The 20,338-nt window shown below is 35.3% G+C and overlaps 1 protein-coding gene across 8 annotated transcripts in view; it reads right to left on the bottom strand.

The window, feature by feature from the left end:
• Positions 1-10,991, bottom strand: part of SPINK5 (serine peptidase inhibitor Kazal type 5) — a 71,556-nt gene extending 60,565 nt beyond the window's left edge. For 5 of the 8 annotated variants that reach the window (XR_004024003.2, XR_004024004.2, XR_016392793.1 and 2 more), the window contains exons 1-4: positions 10,865-10,991; positions 9,521-9,546; positions 5,519-5,646; positions 3,587-3,656 (exon numbers count right to left, since the gene is read on the bottom strand). Coding sequence is in view for 1 of the 8 variants with exons in the window: in XM_022590034.3 (XP_022445742.1) it covers positions 3,587-3,656; positions 5,519-5,646; positions 9,521-9,546; positions 10,865-10,919 (279 nt within the window). In the remaining 7 variants the exon portion in view is untranslated. Of the gene's footprint in view, positions 1-3,586; positions 3,657-5,518; positions 5,647-9,520; positions 9,547-10,864 lie in introns of those variants that run through there. The other 3 variants (XR_016392791.1, XR_016392792.1, XR_016392795.1) reach the window with 3 other exon arrangements.
• Positions 10,992-20,338: the final 9,347 nt, after the last annotated feature.

Raw genomic sequence — 20,338 nt, 5'->3', positions numbered from 1 at the left:
TTAATAAGATATTCTATGCCTTTGACTTGGGCAAGTTACTATTGTAAAAAGTCAATTTTACCCAAATTAATTTATAAATTCTCTGTAGCCTTTACCACATTGAGTTCTCAAACTCAAGTTGGATTTTTTATAAACTTAGTAAATTTTTTATTTCAAATATATATGTGGAAAATATATATCTGTGCATAGGTAAGTCAACTTTGAAAAAGTGAGATAAGAAAGGGGACTTGTCTTATTAGTTATTAAAGAAATGAACAATATGAACAAAAAAGGGAACTTAGAAACACATACATGCACACCTATGAATTTAATATCCTACAAAGTTGGCAACTTAAATCAATGAGAAACACTGAATGAATGAATTGATCAATTAAAAAACAAAAGTTTCTACATAGGCCAAAGATGTTAGTGATTAGAAATTATGGGGGATTTCAGAAAACTTGGGTGGTAGGAATGGAAATCATGAAAAGGAGTCAAATTGGAATATACATTGGATGCAAAACCAAGACTTGTTGATGGATTGCATATCAGAGTCATAAGGTTAAAGGTTGACATACATAGTAATGAAGAATAAATTGATGATGCAAGAGAGAGAGGATGTCTATAGGAGGAAACTCCTTGAACAAAGCATCTTATTCTGAGAGTAAGAAGCAGGGTTAATTTTCTTTTTATTAACATCTTTATTAGAGTATAATTGCTTTACAATGGTGTGTTGGTTTCTGCTTTACAACAAAGTGGATCAGCTATACATATACATATATACCCATATCTCCTTCCTCTTGAGTCTCCCTCCCACCTTCCCTATCCCACCCCTCTAGGTGGTCAGAAAGCACTGAGCTGATCTCCCTGTGCTATGCGGCTGCTTCCCACTAGCTATCTATTTTATATTTGGTAGTATATATAAGTCCATGCCACTCTCTCACTTCATCCCAGCTTACCCTTCCCCCCGCCGTGTCCTCAAGTCCATTCTCTACATCTGCATCTTTATTCCTGTTCTGCCCCTAGGTTCATCAGAACCAATTTTTTCTTAGATTCCATATATATGTGTTAGCATACGGTATTTGTTTTTCTCTTTCTGACTTACTTCACTCTGTATGACAGACTCTAGATCCATCCACCTCACTACAAATAACTCAATTTCGTTTCTTTTTATGGCTGAGTAATATTCCATTTTATATATATGCCACACCTCCTTTATCCATTCAGCTGTCGATGGACACTTAAGTTGCTTCCATGTCCTGACTATTGTAAAGAGAGCTGCAATGAACACTGTGGTACATGACTCTTCTTGAATTATGGCTTTCTCAGGGTATATGCCCAGTAGTGGGATTGCTGGGTCGTATGGTAGTTCTATTTTTAGTTTTTTAAGGAACCTCCATACTGTTCTCCATAGTGGCTGTATCAATTTACATTCCTACCAAGAGTGCAAGAGGATACAAGACGAAAAGACAACCCTCAGAATGGGAGAAAATATTTGCAAATGAAGCAACTGACAAAGGATTAATCTCCAAAATTTACAAGCAGTTCACGCAGCTTAATATCTAAAAAACAAACAACCCAATCCAAAAATGGGCAGAAGACCAAATAGACATTTCTCCAAAGAAGATATACAGATTGCCAACAAACACATGAAAGAATGTTCAGCATCACTAATCATTAGAGAAATGCAAATCAAAACTACCATGAGAAAAAAAAAAAACTACAATGAGGTATCACCTCACACCAGTCAGAATGGCCATAATCAAAAAATCTACAAACAATAAATGCTGGAGAGGGTGTGGAGAAAAGGGTTAATTTTTGATGGGAAAAATCTAAGCAGAGAAAGTAGATTGTTTTCTTTTACCGTTAAGAGGAAAATAACAACAATAAAAATATACTATAATTGCATTAATCTACTCACACACAGACAAGTAAACATCTAGACAGAAATTACTTGAAGGCAAACAGCCAAATATTAACTGCCTTAATTTGTAAGTAAATAATTTCCTAGGTAGCAAAACATGTAACCACAGGAACTTTATCTAGAGGTCAAGATTATAATTCAGGCATAAAATGGTAACAGAGAAGTATAATGTCTTAATATTCTATAATTTTATTTCTTAAGAATCCTATTTCATTAAAATTCAGTAAATGTGTGTCTACATATGAAAACGTACCACTAGTAATGTCTTAAAATAGTAGGTTTAAGAATGATGTGTGTGTGTATATGTGTGTGTATGTATTTGGGGGATTTTTGTTTGTCACTTTCTTGTATTTTATATTTTTAAACACCAACGATATATCAGTTTTTCATGAAGAAAAAAGAGGAGGAGGAAGAGAATGGATTTTATAGCATAAGCCTCTCTCTAAATGTCACAAAGAAAGGCAGATTTGAAAAGTATCAGTAAAGTTTTCTGACCCTCACAGATTTGGGGGAACATAGAAGCAGCTCCCTTTTGCTCAAAGAGTTTGTAGTTATTGACCAATTGTGTGGTGACTATGTTATTGTTTTAAAAGTGAGACTGGTTGAGCCCGGGCAAAGATTTGGTTGAGTCGGTCTACTGCGGAGGCTGAGGTGCTCAGACAGTCCTGAGTAACACTGACAAGGAGAATGGTAGCTTGGTTAGACCAGGGATATTAATGTAATTTGGGTGTGCCTTCCCTGACTGATCATTTTAGTTATGTGTCAGAGGCAGGAGAGGAGGAAGAGAAAGAAGATATTGGAGAAGAAGCTACATAGGAGACCTGGAATAATATGAGTAGTTGTCAGAATACCTGGCAATAGCCCCAGCTTTGTCAATAACTTATTGTAAGACATTGTAGACAGAGATTTCAACAAGTCTGGGCCTATAACTTTTATTTTTTTGTATAAATAAGAATTTTTGTATAATAAAAAATTATTTATAAAGGGAAATGGTTATGTGTTGGGTTGCACCTGTATAGTTTCTTTCATTTTATTTAATTAAAAAATTGTTTTACCACAGAACAGTTTTCTCCAACAAATATTAGCCTGAATCCCAATTTGCAAAATAGATATAAATAAGCAAGTCTACTTGAATTAGGGGAAATCTCCAAGTATTAGAAAATATGTTCAGTCGGAAGAGAAAGAGGAAAAGAGAAAGGAAATAAAATGAGTCAAATGTCTGCTAACACATGTTAAACATTGTAGCTGGCTTTTAAAACTTAGTTTCTCATTTGATCCACATTCCATTTCACAGGTGAAAAAACTGAGACCCAGATATACATAAATTGTCCGAATTCTGAGACTTGAACTTAGTTCTACAGTCCCGTGAATTCTCTTGTTGGAGCTGAGACAGGACAGTAGAAATGAGAAATGGCCATGGAAGGCAGACATCACACTGGCTTACACCACCTCTTAGCATCTGTCAGTGCCCCAGATGTTTTCAGAGAGTTGGGTCATGGGTTGGACCTATGGACAAGCTGTACCAGATATTTAGCCTACCCCTGGACTACGCCATGTTCCCTCCCTTCTAAGTAGCTGGCCTCACAACAGGTATGACCTAGTAATTAAGAAATAAAGAGATCTGAATAGAGTTGAACATAATCTCTAAAGCAAATATGACAAGTTGACTCCAAATAGTCTCACCTTTGCTGGGGCAGTAGCCCTGGCTCTTGCTAAATGCCTGGCCCTTCTCTGGGATTTTGCTTCTTTTTCTCTGGAAGATAGCAAAGAACAGAATAGCTCAGATATGCTTGACCAATTTTAGGTCTAACATCATACATGGTAAACTTAATTTTGGCTATTCTTCTCAGCTTAATCTAGCTTGTCAGAAGTGGAGGTATGTCTGGAAATAACCACAGGTACTGTAAATCTCTCCTCAGTGCTGAAATATATCTCAAATGTGGTTCTATTACAGGCAAGAATCTTTACTGTTAACTGTATAACTGATTACCCACCTTAAATACTTCCATCATCCAGGTGGTCACTAACTCTAAAAGCCATTTATATCATTTTTGGAATGCTCTCTTTGAAAGACCATATTCAGATTGATCCAAAATCTACCCACCTGTCTTGGTCTGAGGTTCCAATCTCTAAGGACCCACAGAGCAAATTCAGCAATTTAAAGATAACTTTAATGCCTCATACAGTCTCCTCCTTTCCAGGTTAAGAAGCCAAGTTTATCCTAATATAATTTACATAAGTAATAAAGATAATAATTGTGTGAGTGACTTCAAAGTGATAAATAACCCACCTTGTATGTCTAAAGGCATTTAATTTTTATTTTAAATTATTTTTCAATAAATTTATTCTATTTATAGTTTCAGTCTGCTAACAAAACATCCTATGTAACAAGGAGGAAACTCTTTAGTAAATATTACACCTGCTGGTTTACATTCAGCTTTCAAGAGGCTAAGAAAGGATTGTTCAACTTGCCCTGGGAGTCCTCCCTCCCTAAATTTTGCCCTGCCTTCCTTCATCTTCCTGCAGTGTCTTCATTAGGAGCAGCACATGTGATCAGGGCTTTGTTATCCCAATATTAATGACTATGTCAGATTAAATCCCTTGACACATTACCAACTTGGCATTTTAAAAGCTGATTATAATATAATTATCTTCAGTAGGTAAGTTTCGTATTGGCTTGGTACCAGAGTTGAAGTTGTGTTTTTTTTTTTTTTTTTTTTTGCGGTACGCGGGCCTCTCACTGTTGTGGCCTCTCCTGCTGTGGAGCACAGGCTCCGGACGCGCAGGCTCAGTGGCCATGGCTCACGGGCCTAGCCGCTCCATGGCATGTGGGATCTTCCCGGACCGGGGCACGAACCCGTGTCCCCTGCATCTGCAGGCGGACTCTCAACCACTGCGCCACCAGGGAAGCCCCCAGAGTTGAAGTTTTGATGGTGGTCAGAAACCGAGAATGAATTCTCTGTTCAAAACCAAATTCGGTCCCTTTGATTTGAGGACTTGCAACTGATAACTCAAGCCTTTACCACCTATGGAGTGTCACTGGAGAGAAGGAAATAGTTAAGAAGCATTGCAAAGATGTCAGTAAACCTCCGGGATATTAATTCTTTCTGAGTTGTGGGGAGTTGGAAGCCACAGTCAATCCTAGGGTCCATCTCATGCTAGCATAATCCTAGATGTCTGAAGACACTGGCAGCTCACAGAGTCAGGGTGTATCTTGATTCTCCTGGTTGGCTCTCACAAGAAGAGTCTGGCATCATTCTCAGGGGTACAACAGAGTCAGGTCTTAACAGGCTCAAGAATTCTTTTCTCCCAGGGTCAGAAAACTCAACTTGGAAGTACATCCTCAAAAAACTATTAAGTGCTGCATGAGGTACTGATACCAGGCCCTCTGGGATATTTTGGAATACCATGAGTGATTATTAAAATCTTTCCGAGTGGGTGGCATTTATCCAACTTTACTTGATGGTAGGTATCACAGTGATCTGCTAAGCATTTTTATTTACCCACTTAGATTTAGAAAAATATATTTGACAGAAAATAAAAATAATACATTTAGTAGTTCAGAGAATAACTGGTAACTCAAAACACTTGAAAGAAAGATTTAACTTTACTCACAATATCATTTTGCATGTGGCACATTTGTTGATGAACACTATTCCATCAGAGCTTTGAAAAAGGTTTGTATCTCGGGAACAGAACAGTTTTCCATTTTTCATCAGTGCCCTATATTCACTGCATGTTTCCTTAGAAAAATATGAAAAAAGTGCTTACAGAAATCTCATCAAAGCAAGACTTTACCTTCTAAGAACAATATTATTTCATGACCACCACCCACTTTGTATGGAAGACATTCACTCAGGTGATACAGATAATACAAATAAAAGTAATGAATCTGGATTGTCTGTTGGAGATTGAAAATTCACCTAAAAGCATTCATCTAAAGTCATTAGTGAAATGGAAAGAACAAGGGACTTGGAGTCAAAAGATCTGAGCTTATCTTCCAGGGTTCTCACTTACAAGCCCAAGAGCCATAGCAAATGAGCAAAGGCTCATTTACTCTATCTGTAAAAACAGAGAATATAAGTATATGTGTTTCATAAGTTTCGTGTGGATTAAATATTATAAGCATGTAAATCCCTCAAAGAGTGCCTGATACATAGCAGATATTCAATAATTAGATTCTCTACCTCTCGTCTCCCTCCTGCTTTATTATTATAGTTGTTGCTATTGCCATTATTATTGGAATATGCTAAGATGATGCATATAAAATACCTAGCACACAGTTCGATAATATTGGCCATTAAAAGGTATAGGAAAATGTTGCAATATATTTGATGAAGGCCTGCTATATGTCACTCACTTTTTTTCTAGGAGCTTAATATTAATGGTGCATTTGCACTACCTAGTAAAGTACTGATTTAAAATGTTATACTACCTATTAGTTTAGGAAATCCACTGGTCCTTTAAAGTCTTTGTAATCTATGTTTTCTTTTTTTTTTTCTTTTGGTTTTTTGTTTTGTTTTGACTTTGAAAATACAAAGCATAAAGATCCTTGTACCAGAAAAAAATAAGTAAATCAATCAAGCCTTTGCTCCAACTCTGACATAGGCAACCTCTTCCAAAGGACAGATTATAGAATTCTATTCAGCCTCCTATATCTTTATAATAATCATTCAGTTAATCAACAAACACTTATTATGAGGATACTATACTTTCCTGGGTGTCATGGATACAGCAATAAATAAGGCAGGAAGGATCCTTGCCTAAATGGTGCTTACCATCTAATGGATAATGATGTAACTAACCTAGCATCCTATAAACAGGAGGCAGTTGGTAGCACTTGCAGAATGAATGATTAATGGTGAAGAAGAATAAATAATTTCAGAGACCAGCCCTAGGAAATTTCGCTAAGGGTGACCTACTAAAACATCTCTAAGAGTACTATCACCACCCAGTGATCTTATCTGAGTAGCAGGGCAATAATTTCTGGCAACAGACTGACAACTGGGCCTCTTGAGATCTGTGTCTGGTCTCTGATTCTATAGTATCTTATGCCAGTATTGCAAGTTACTGCTTAGCTGGCTGGATATAACTGATTCTATAAAGTCTAGATAAAAACATTGTCATAGAATCAGAGAACAGCCTGGTGACTCTGTAATAGAAATATATCCCTTGTGAGGTAGGTCTTAAAGAAAGTGCTGAAAACAAAGATTCATGATAACACTAGAATGAAGCTTTAAATAGTTTTTAGTGGTCAACTGAAAAAGAACATTCTCAATCAAGATAATTCCTGAATTGGACTTCTCCTATGTCATAATTAGAAAAATACCTAAATCCTAGAAAGACACACTTTTATTTTTACATGAATGGACAACTGAGTCCCAGAGAACAGGTAAGAAATTTGTTCACAGTTTGTAATTAGTAAAGATGGAACTCGATGCTATTTTTCTGAGTTATGAGGTTATCCAGTGTATTCTTTTGGGAAATAGGAAAAGGCCATAAAAACTGAAATCAGCAGTTGTGTTTTTCTCTGGGAAAAATGAAATAACCTCCCAATGACCATAAAGAAAGGGCTGAAACAGGAACAGGTCTGGACCATAAAGGAATCCTGAGTTGGTGAGATGACTTCCCAGCAACCGATTACTTGCAATCTAACTTCCAGTCTTTGGCTCATTTTTGTCTTGTTTTTGTTTGTTATAGTTGCTCTTTGTGTTTTCTCCACTTGTCTTAGAGAAACTGGAGCCCTTTAGGGCCAAGCTCTTTCTGTTTTCCTTCACTGGCTGTGATATTGCCCAGTGTTTTCCATTTTTCCTCCCCAGGCATCATCATAAACCCCTCAGGAGCTGGCATCACCCCTGCTCTGTGTTAGAGCATTATCAAGGTTGCCATGGCTTCGTAATAACTCTTCTGGGATGACAAATTTAAGCATATGGTAAAGATCCTTGCAGATTACTCCAGTGCTTTTCTGTGCTATTCTGGCTCATGTTTGTAAAATTCAACATGTTTTTATGTTGTACTAGAAAGAACTTGAGCTACTGAACTTGGAAAATAAAATTTCCAGCACTATAAGAAAGACTAAATTAATAGTTTTCATTTCTGACAAACTATCCAAAGGCTATGATCAGAAATATTTCCAGATAAATAATTATGTCTTATATTCTTTTTGCTTATGCCAACATGAGAGGTGGCTAAATTTGTTTTTAAAATGTTTTTCAGTGAAATAGAGTTCAACAGTATGAGAAATATCAGTGCAAAATTTGAAATATCCACCGAAACTACTACCCATTATCATAGACACTGAAAAAAAAAAATTGTGGCTTCATGCTCAGTAAGATTTACACAATACCCTTCTTTTTCCAGTATGAAATATCCAAATGAGCATGCTCTTCGATTCTCAAAAATCCAGGGTTTTTTTCTACCCTACCATCCCACTCTACTTAGGCAATAGAAGTTTCTGAACCTCTCTTTAATCAGGAAACTTAAATGAAATAATAGAGACTATAATGGAATTATCTAGAATATTCCTGTAAGTTTCTTTAAAAAAAAAAGTAACAATAAAATACAGCAAGAGTATTTTAACCACATTTATAAGAGTTTTGGTGTAGAAAAGAATCTTTTTACTATTTTATTCTTTCAATGTTCGTGGTCTTTGAGAAACACAGCAAATATCTGCTACATAAGTAGAAATATTTTCAATCTGAAATAATGGCACAGTTGTGTGTGTGTGTGTGTGTGTGTGTCTGTATAATTGGCTCTTTCAACGTGCCTTTCAAATAGATTAAAAAATGTTTAATTTCTATAGAAAATGATTCCTTTATTTCTCAATCAAAAGATCCCTTAGAGTTGGTGCAGACCATTCCAGAGTCAGGGCCTCTGCCATCACAGGTGCTTCTGCCTGGTCTGCTGAGAGTTACAAGTAACTTCATGATTCACTCCCACCTCACCTTTAGATCCATGTTCTAATGCTATCTTCTCAGCGAGAACTTACCTGACTATCTCAAGAAGAACTGATACCATCTCCATCCCCAGAAATTCCTGTCTTCCATCCTGCTTTATTTTTCTTCTAGCACTAATCATTATTTAATGTTGTATATATTTTACTAATTTACTTATTAACTTGTTTGTTTTCTTCCACTAAAATGTAAGCTCCATGACAGCAGCATTCTTTTTTGTTTTTATATCCCTGGCATCTCAAACAGGATCTGACATACAATAGATGCTCAGTAAATATGTATTGAATGAAATATATACACTGACAAGATACAGACAGCCCCTTTTTGCATAATGATCACAAGAAAAGTCATTTCAGTTTCCTACTTTTCAGCTGTTAAACTGAACAACAGTAATTCACTAGTGTGTTTGTTTATGGAATTTTAAAGCACTCCTTTAGTGTGGTAGATTGCCTCTTTCAGATATCCATTATCATTAAGACGTTGACTGGTGTGTGTGTGTGATTCATGTCTTGATTCATAAAGACCTGTTTCTGTGTTTTTAACAAAAGCTATTAGTACCCATGAGTATAATATATCTGTATTATAATATGAAGGTGTTGGCCACAGAACATTTTTCTTTAGGGATCTTGGAATGAATTCAATGAAAAGCAAAAGCAGGACTAACCTGATTTTCACCTTCACTGGCAGCATCTGGGACAAAAATACAGAAACCAAAGTTAAGGGAACGTAAAACATTTAATAAGTAAAACAATTTACTGAGTGTAGTATCTTGCTTATTTTAATGGCAGTATATTTTAAAACCACAAGTTGATTTGAACACATTAAAATTTACCATGGCAAATGAAGTGAGGGCACTGCACCAGGCAGTATATACAGTCACAAAGATCTCTCGCTCATAAAGTTCCAATTACTTTGAAAAATAATACTTACTCCTATGCTTTCTGACCCCCTCAAAATATCTAATTTCTAAAAGATCCTTTCAGAACAAAGTATTGCAGGCCTCTTTTAAAATTATAACATAGTACACCTATCAAATATATCAATTATAGTTTTAAGGTATAGTGTAGCACAAAGTTTATATCATATATATACATAAAATAAAATTTTCTGAATTCTGGTAGCTCTGCCTCCTCATTATAGCCACAGAAATTAGAGATCTGGTAAATATTAAGATTAAACTCACAGACTAATATACTCTCTCATTAACAGACTTTTTGTGTGCCTATACACATTTTTAGGAAAGTGGGCATCATTTTTGTATAATGGTCTCCTCACTCTCCATCTCTGAGGTTTCCTTTTAAAATATGTAAATGCTTCATAGCAGGTTCAGTCTAGGCAATCTTGTGTTCCCTTCAAATTCAAATAACAAAAGCAAAAACCTACTTCCTAGCTCCCATAGAAGTCCCTTACCAATTAGATGAAATATTTTCAATCCATTTAGGATTTGAAAACACAAAAATAAAATTTGCTAGAAAGCACTACTGCTTTAAAATAAAAACAGATGACTGAATTTGAGTTTTTAATGTTTTATTTACAAATATAGTATTAAAATATACATATTAAGTACATCTAAGTTTTAAATACCTGTTATACACATAATTCATATCAGCATCAATTCATAGGCTTAATATCCTACATATGTATAATATATATAATTCATATTGTTATGAACTTTTATGTTTGGTGAGGGGAATATGGAAAAGAATCTATTAGCTTTTCAGAATTAATGTTGAATTAATGGAAGGATTTCTGATGGATAAAAATTCAGATTATCTCAAACTACTTGTCATTTCTAAAGATAACATAGCTATAAAACCACATATGTAATTCTTCAAAACTCTACGTCTGGCAAGGTATTTCAGGGATATATATATATATATATATACATACATACATACATACATACACACACACACACACACACTGAAGAAGGAGGGAGAGAGACAAGTCCCTGCCCAGAGCTTTAGGATGTGTGGCAAGAGGCTTAGACTACAGGTAAATTGCTCACCTTGTATGAGGCAAAGAGCCAGGGTCAGAAGCATTGGCACTGCAGCTATCTTCATGTTGAAGACGATGTAAGTTGGTTACACGACTGCTCCTTGCATTGCTCACCAGCTGGTGCTCTAAGACTGAACCTGTGGAGATGCAGCTCATTTTTATAGTATACTGTGGGTGACACCCACAACAACAGCCAAACTGTAAAACCAGTTGTTCAAGGTCATGCTAAACTTAATATACCACATCAATTTAGTTTCCATCTTTTAGGATCCTGTCAAGGTGGCAGATTTGAACAGATATTATTTCTAAAGTAGTTCTAATGTGTCTTCATGATACCTCCCCTAGAATGCAACAGATTATGTCCAAGGACCCTACTCAAAGTTTAGTACTCCATAATCCTATATCAGAACTGAATTCCTCACCAACACCAGACACATTTCCTCGTAGACAAACATGTTTCTAACTCAGCTCCCTTCATAAGTGGGAGGGGAGGGAAAAAGAAGACAGATGGGTTGTCCTACAAGCCAAGTAAAGATTTAAAGATTTCTACATCTGAAGAAAGCTGTGTATAGCAAGAGCACCTAGGATTCCTTTTGCTTCCATCTGCATCTGTTCTAAAGTGTCTCAATCCAGTGTCACAGACACATATATAAGTTAGAATTGATGGGATCAAAGCCCTTTTAAATATTGTTCCAGAAAACTGATCTAAGGCTATCCAACGCTGAAATCGTGTCAATATTCTGAATCCCATCGAAGCTAGAATATTTCCCTTTCTTTTTTTCATGAATTTCTTTCCTATAAAATATAATCATTGGTCTCAAGGTCTGTGCTATAAGCTTTATTTCTTTCCAGTGGTTTAGTGAAATTAGTGACCATGGAAAACGAGTTCAAATTGTATGACTATCACAGGTTAGAAAATTGACTGTCTCAGATTAATGGAAAAAGAATGGGACAGGCAGTCAGAAAATTTGTTTCTATTCCTGTCTTTGCAAATACACAGTGTAACGGAAATGAACCTGGCTTTGATGCATTAATAGATCTGGGTTCAAATCCTGACTCACGAGTTACTAGCTATGTTGTCTTGGGCAAGTCACTTATTTGCTTTCAGCCTGAGTTTCCTAATATGTAAAAGAGAGATAGTAAAACTATATTGTACAATTGTTGTAAGAGTTAGAGGTCTATCGTGTGTATGTGTACTGTTTAGAACAATTCCAAGCATATGTGGTAAGTTTTATAGTTAATGATAGCTGGCCTTGCATTTTTATCTCATTATAATGATGTGATTTACTAGGTAATTTCTAAGACTCCAAGAAAACTCAACATCTCTTAAACGTGGTCCACAATGACAGATTTAAGTTTACTCGGCATAGAAATAACAATCCCCAAACATTCTGAAGTAAAATCAAAATGTCAGGATATAGGTTCTCTTTTTCATCCTATCATTGTGTTCTAAACCATGACACCTGAAATAGATCAAAGTATTAACCATCGAAACTTTGCCAAAGTCATTGCTAGGTTTCGGTCATCACTGATGTCTATAAAAATCCTCCTCTGCATAATGACATAGCAATACTAATCTTTTAATCTTCCATTTGCTCTGTTAGACCATATGAAATGTGTCCCAACCATATGGTAGAAAAGTTTAATGCCTTACAATAGAATTGGTGACTGTGTACTATGTTCTGATGAACACCAAATCTAGCCCAAATAGACAGTATTCCCAGGAGTGGAAGTAGTGATAGGGTGTAACAAAAGAACCAAAAGATGATTGCATCTCTAAAGTATCCCTGCTATGAGGGAAGGCTGAAGGAGTTGGTTTCTTTCTTACTGAAGAAGAGTTCCTTACTAACACCCAGAACCTTCTGAAATGATGAATAAGAGGATTCAGACTGATAACCTCTTCCAGCAGAATAAGATGGCAAGGAGAAGATTCAGTGAGCACCCCCAATACTGGAAGTACATGTCAGCTGGCTCTTGTCATCAGACCTACTTCTGCATTTCATTTTAGAAATGTAAATCCAGAGGTGATTAATCATACACTCTGTTAATCACTCCTTATTTTTGAAAACCATGGACTTTAAATTCAAATGAATGGGACTGAGGTTTTAGAGAACTGAGTTTTGGGTTAATAGAGTACTTTTATATTAGGTTATCAGAGTACTTTCCTGAAATTCTAAATTCTATTTTTTTTGGGGGGGGCAGCTCTTTCAATTATTCATCAAACGTGTAAAACCCTTTTTCTCCTCATTAAAAAGGAATGGAGTTAGGTTGTAAAAAGTATAAGCTTTACAATACAAAACATGTATCAAGTGGCCCAGAATCTGAATTCACATCAAGGATATTGACACAGAGGGAAGAGATAAGAAAAATATAAAGTAAACAAGATTTTGTAGATCTGTAATGTTACTAAAGACAAAGGTTATTTCCAAAATCCAAAGTTAGCAGATCATTGTTCAGATCTTCTCTTTTTCTATGCTGAGATATCCTTGATGATCACAATAGTTTAATAAATATAGTCCCTTACAATTTAATCACCTTCCGCATCTTTCCAAACAATCTGTCATCCATTAGCTCCCATGACTTGTTTATGCAACGCAGTGATGCAGCAGAGTAGGTGTTATTGTCCTTTCCTTACCTGCCCAAAATGGCGCCATTAATAAACCTCAGAGTAGGAACTAGCTTGGATGGTAATACCAGCCTTGCCACTTTCTCACCTTTTACACCCTATGTGGCCATCGCATAGCATTTCAGACAGTTCGAAGAGCATCCGGACGTTAACAGTGCTTTAAACTAGGTTCAACATTCTACTGCTAACGTAGTCCTTTATGTTTATCTGCTGCTCTCACATTCATACACACACACACAACCATAAACCCATAATGACAAAAAGAATTACGTTGTGACCGTGACTGAAAAAGTATATGTCCTAACAGTTCTTAATTACTTTTTTATTTTCTTAATTTTTAATTTCCTTTCCTAAAATTCTCATGTTTTCCCCCATTAATTTAACAGGTCTGTATTCTCCTTTTTTGAAAGACACTAACTGGAAAATAGATTTTACCCCCCTTCTTATCTTGAAATGTCCCATTAACAGGTACCTTTACTCCTTCTCTGGGAGTTCCTTTCTGTTTGTCTAGAAAGGCTGAGAAACTATAAAGATAAGCATGTCATTTTATCTAAGAACAGGATGAGATGGGCGTTCTTTGATCACTAAGCATACAGACCCTACTATTTATAGACATAATTGTTGCTTATGTTAGATTAGATTAAGAAAACAGGAATGTTTTAATACCTAATTTTTAACTGTATTAAATTTTATGTATCAGGTTATATTTTGTTCTTAAATACAATATCCAGCTTCTCCCTACAGCTGATGCTACTGGAACTCCTATTCCATGACCCTACACTATCCATCACTTGAAAATTCTGTACATTCTCAAGTCTCCTAGGATTCATTCTGACTGTAGAAAACAAGTTTGTGGAGCTACAGTCCTTTGGAAAAAAAATCACAATGAATTAATTCTGAAGTAGCTAGTATAATGAGTTTTGGCAAAAAAGTAACGCATATTTTACAGTGAAATACTTTTATGTGTGTGTATATACAGTAAGAAGAAAACTGTTAGATTTATAAGCAAAATTAGAAAAAGGTGGTATATATATCTTTATTAAATTATTTGCAAAGAAATATAAAATTTGCTATCATTTATGGTACACTTACTAAGTGACAGGTACAACAAAAAAGAGTATCATTTTTTTCTTTTTTTACAGGTTAAAAAATGGAGGTTTGGTGAGATTGTATAACTTTTCCAAGGTCATACAGCCTGTAAGCAGTGGTCTTTGCAAATGATAACACTCAATGAAAATAAAGGCAGTGAAATCCAGAGTCCAAGCTCTAAAATAACACACACTGTAGTGACCATATTATTTACACCTATAACTAGTTTATCTCAGACACTTCCTGTTATAGACTGAACCGTGTCCCTCCAAAATTCATATTTTTAAGTCTTAAACCCCAGTATTGCAGAATGTGACTGTGTTCGAGGAGAGGGCCTTTACAAAGGTGATTAAGTTAAAATGAGGCCGTTAGGGTTGAGCCCTAACCCAAACTGACTGGTGCCCTTATAGGAGGAAATTTGGATGTAGAGAGACACCAGGGATGCCTGTGCACAGTCACTTACACCAGGCCACATGGTTTGTAAGCAGTCAAGCTGTGGCTCACATCTAGGTTTTAAGACTTAAAAATTTCATTCAAACAAGTACCAAGTTAAACAGCACCAACCACTGTGTCATACAACAATCTTGATTCACTAGACAGAAAAAAGCAGTAAGAATGAATAATAAATCAGAGAATCCTCAGGTATGGGACCAAATTACCAAAATGTGATTTAACAAGTTAAAAATATAAGTCAAAAGTTAGATGTTATGGTATTCCAATAGATTCTATAATACTCCCCACATGAATACAACAAATATTTACTGAATGCATACAATTATCTGTTATCATGTGAGAGCCCAGCATTAAGCTTGTGAATAAAATAGATGTGGTCTCTAATCTCTAAGAAATTATACTCTAGTGGAAGAAATATAAAATAATCATACAAATCATTGTTCACCTGACTCTGTGAAAATCTTTTAAAAACGATGTCCATAGAGTAAAACTAGCATATAATACAGATATTTGGCCTCTAGAAGGGAATTCCCTGATGATACTCTCAATTCTTAAAAAAATAAGCTGGGGTTAAAAAGGTGTATAGCCTTCAATCATCTGAAAAATTCAGTTAATCAAAATGAATCATTCCTTGCAGAAAATAAACTTATAGTTACCGGGGGGGGGGGTAAAGGAGGGGAAGGGATAAATTGGAAGATTGGGATTGACACATACACACTACTGTATATAAAATAGATAACTCATAAGGACCTACTATATAGCACAGGGAACTCTACTCAATACTCTGTAATGGCCTATATGGGAAACGAATCTAGAAAAGAATGGGGGCTTCCCTGGTGGCACGGTGGTTGAGAGTCAGCCTGCCGATGCAGGGGACACGGGTTCGTGCCCCGGTCCGGGAAGATCCTACATGCCGTGGAGCGGCTAGGCCCGTGAGCCATGGCCGCTGAGCCTGCACGTCCGGAGCCTGTGCTCCGCAACGGGAGAGGCCACAACGGTGAGAGGCCCGCGTACCACAAAAAAAAAACAAAAACAAAAGAAGAGATATATGTATATGTATAACAGATTCACTTTGCTCTACACCTGAAACTAACACAACATTGTAAATCAAGTATGCTCCAATAAAAATTTAAAAATATATATTTTAAATGAATCAGAGAATGAAATTTTGCTGTAGTCATTTCTTTTACCTGAATTTTAGTTTCCACTATATTACTAGTTAGTTAACTAACACTATTGGGGACGGGGGCAGGAGTTACTTAAAAGTGAATTTAAAAGTGAATATAGAAATTTAAAAGTGAATATAGAAATTATTTTGCATTTAGTGGGTTTTTTGTTTATTTTGAGTGACACCTCCCACATGATATTAATGCACTTCATCACCACATCCTTACTATAAAACACCTCTATTTAAGAAGGTATTTTTCCAGAAAGTAATTTTAATATTTCTGAGCAAGAAGCTGTAAGTAGTGGACATTTGTTATCTACATACACAACCTTGGAAAATGCAATAACCAGCTTTAGTCTATTTTTTCTGTCACTTCTAGATAGAAAATACTACTTATGCTTCTGAGAAGTATTGTAAAACTGTATAGGAAATTATTTAACAATTCTATGCAGTTACTAACATTAATAAAGGCTATTAATATACTTATTATTGTACTTATAGAGCAATTGCATATAAAATTTATTTTTATAATAGGATATTTATATAATAATAGAATGCAATACTAATTTGTACACAATATGTATATATAAAAATATGTATATACTGTCTATATTTTATATATTTGATCCTCACATTAACTCTTTGAGGTAAGCAGATAATATCTTATTTCCATTTCATGGTCAGTAAAACTGAAAATCAGCATGGTTGAATGATTTTCCTCAAGTCTGTTAGCCATAAGTGGAAGAGCTGTGACAGGAATTCAAGTTTCCTGATATATATATATATATATATATATATATATATATATATATATATATATATATATATATTTGTTCTGATATATTTTTTTCACACTCTCCCATATTTAACAGAGGTCTAAACACAAATTCAGTGAGATTAGGATAGGAAAGAAGAAAACATGGAAAGACTACAAAAGAGAGGCATGTATTCAGAAAGAAAATAAAGGAACAGAAGGACACCAAATATACTGAGAGAAAAAATCAAGTTTGAACCAATCTTGGTGATGAAGGGCAATATTAACATGTAAAATGCTTTACAAATTACAATTTTTAATACGTATTCTCATTTGGGCCTCATGAACAACCTTTTGAGTAGGTTGGACATACATTATTGCTAGCATCCCCATTTTACTAAAATTTAGAGAGATCTTTCCCAAAGATACAAACAGTAAGTGGTGAAAGCTGGAATCAGACTGAAGTCTACTCAGTCAAGATTCCATTGTCTTTTCCCTATGCCCTTTGGCTTTTTTTTTTTTTTGAAGATCAAAGTTTATTTACTACCTGCATACAAAAACATATTGCACATCAAACAACCAAAATCAAAAAAATAATAATAATAATGGAAAAAGGGGAAAAAAGAAAGAAAAAAGGGGGAAAAAAGAAAAGGAAAAGATACTCTACTGAAGACTAACATGTAGTTTATACAGAATAAACCTTCTGGAACACTGTGAAAGATGCTTGAAGCTTTCATAATTTCATTAGGAAGAAAATGATGAGAAGGCAAATAAGAAAACTAAAATACCTGAGTTATTTTCTGAAAAGAGAAACAAAAAAATATGTATGCTAAGGGATATACCAGGTTTTGTTTTGTTTCATTTTTAATGATAAGATTTCCACTTCTGGCCAAGATGCAGTAACAAGGAAAGAATATTTCCTCCCACCTGAAACAATAAAAGAAAAAAATTAGTTAAAAAAAAAAAAGCTATATGAAACAAGAGTTTTCTGACACTGGACATTAGATAATGCAGGTCATGATCCTTGGGAGTGGGAATAGAACCCAAGTTAGCTCTACATTGCCACAGCTTACTGTCTATAGTTTCCAGTCTGTTGAATAGATAGAGAAAACACAGGTAGAGCACAGCAGTCTCCCTGAGATGAGGATACAAAGCAAAGAGTTGAGGAGACCAAGGGAGGTAAAATTTACATGGCATGATACCAAGAAGAGAGAACTTCAAAGAGAGATTTGCAGCAAATTGTCCACCTAGAGTCTTCAACTGAGTGATAGTCTGTAACTGTGTGTGAGAAAACTACTCAAGGCTGTGGAAAAAAGGGTGCTAAGAAGTAGAGGGAATAATATCCAGAGTAAAACAGGAGAGGAGATGGCTTGTGTTCCCACCAATCAAAGGGAAAAACCTGTCATTTAGAGATCTGAGAATGGTATTTCCCTAGTAGTGAGAAAAAATTAACCACAAAAGGTTGCTCTGGTTCCACCTAACAAAGCTTAAAAGCAAGGCTAGAAAGGATCAAAGTATTTTCAAGTAACTTTACTGTGTCCCAGCACAAACCTCAAGGACATTTAGAGGAAAGAAAAATATTCATCACTGAACAAAGTAAACATAAAATGACTAGCATACAATCCGAAATTATCAGACAAACCAAGAAACAGGAAATAGAATTTATGTTAAGAAGAAAAATCAATCAAAAGAATTGACTGGACTCATGATTCTAGCCAAAAGAAAGTAATAGGAACTGGAGTTATATTACTGCCTGCAATAAGTAAACAAACAAATAAAAACAAACATAAAATATATGAAACAATGGTTTTCAAGATACTGGACAACAGTCTCTTGAAATGCAGACAAGTGTTCCATGAGAGATAGTAAACAAACAAGCTGCGACTTAAAATTGCCCCAGCTTACTGTCTTAAGAAAATTTCCAAGTCATAGAGAATGAAGGAGAAACTCAGGCACAGCCATACAGACTCTGTTAAGGAGACAGCTGAGATTCCAGAGAGATGAAGGCAGCTGGAATTTACCAAAACAGAATACTGGAGATGAGAGAGCTGAACAGAGTGGGTACCCTAGAAATATGAATAACACTTAAGCATTCAGCACAGTATGGATCACCAAAGGCACATGATGTAACTATTCAAGACCAAAGAAAGATCCACCTGAAATAATTAGAGAGAATAGCACCCTATGTTCATACAGGGTCAGGACTAGTACCTGTTCCTATCAACCACACTGGAAAAATCTCAAAATTCATAAGGCATTGGATAGAGTACTCAAAAGGGCTATGTCTCAGTAGTAGGGGATAATTAGTTCTAGCCTGAATATTTCTCTGGTCCTACCTAACAAATGGTAATAGCAAGAGCCAAAAGGATACATACACTTTTCCTAACAGAACTGTGTCCCAGGACAAAATTAAAAATTATTTATAGAAATACAAAATCATTCACTACTCAATAATATAAAACTAACAATGTCTGGTATTCAATAAAAAATTACCAAGCATGCTAAGGAAGCAAGAAAATATAAAGAGCAAGAAAATAGTGAGGAGAAAAATCAATCAATTAAAACTAACTCAAAACTGTTACAGATGTTAGAATGCAAGGACATTAAAACAGTTATAAATGTGTTCCATATATTCGAAAATATAAAGTAGAGATATGGAAGACATAAAAACAAAATACAAATTGGACTTTGGAGTATGAAATGAAAAATATACTAAATATGATTAATGATAAATTGGATGTCATAGAAAAAAGATGAATGAATATGAAGACATATGATATAAATGATACAAAATAAAACACAGAGGAAAAAGAACTAAAGACAAGAGCATCAGTGAGCTGTGGGACAACTAATATAAGAAGACTGATATAAGTGTAATTGGAGCCCCCAAAGGTAGGCCTGGGAAGGCAGAAAAAAATATTTGATGTAGTAATGGCCCCAAATTTTCCACACTATAAACCAACAGGTCAAGAATCTCAATGAACTCCAAGCAGAAGAAATGTGAAGAACTTATACCAAGGCACATCATTATCAAGTTGCTCAAAAATAGTGAGAAAGAGAAAATCTTCAGAGCAGTTGCAGGGGTGGGTGAGTGGGGCAGGGAGTGAAGGCTCTGTTATATACAGAATAATAAAGATTAGGAAAGCAGCAGATTTTCTCTTTGGAAATAACACAAGTAAAAACACAGTGAAGCAACATCTTTAAAGTACTGAAAGAAAATTCTGTCAATCCAGAACTCTATGCCCAATAAAAACATCTTTTAAAAGTGAAGGTGAAATAAAGACTTTTTTATGTATAAAAGTTAAAAGAATTCATCCCTTACTCCATACATTTACTGGAAAAAGTATTAAAGGAAGATTTTCAGGCAAGAGAAAAAAACATACCACATGAAAAT

This window comes from Delphinapterus leucas, chromosome 3, assembly GCF_059928025.1.
Source record: "Delphinapterus leucas isolate spDelLeu-1000000601 "Yukka" chromosome 3, BTC_Dleu_Yukka2, whole genome shotgun sequence".
Classification (NCBI taxonomy): domain Eukaryota; kingdom Metazoa; phylum Chordata; class Mammalia; order Artiodactyla; family Monodontidae; genus Delphinapterus; species Delphinapterus leucas.
This window is presented reverse-complemented; position numbering and strand designations above follow the sequence as displayed.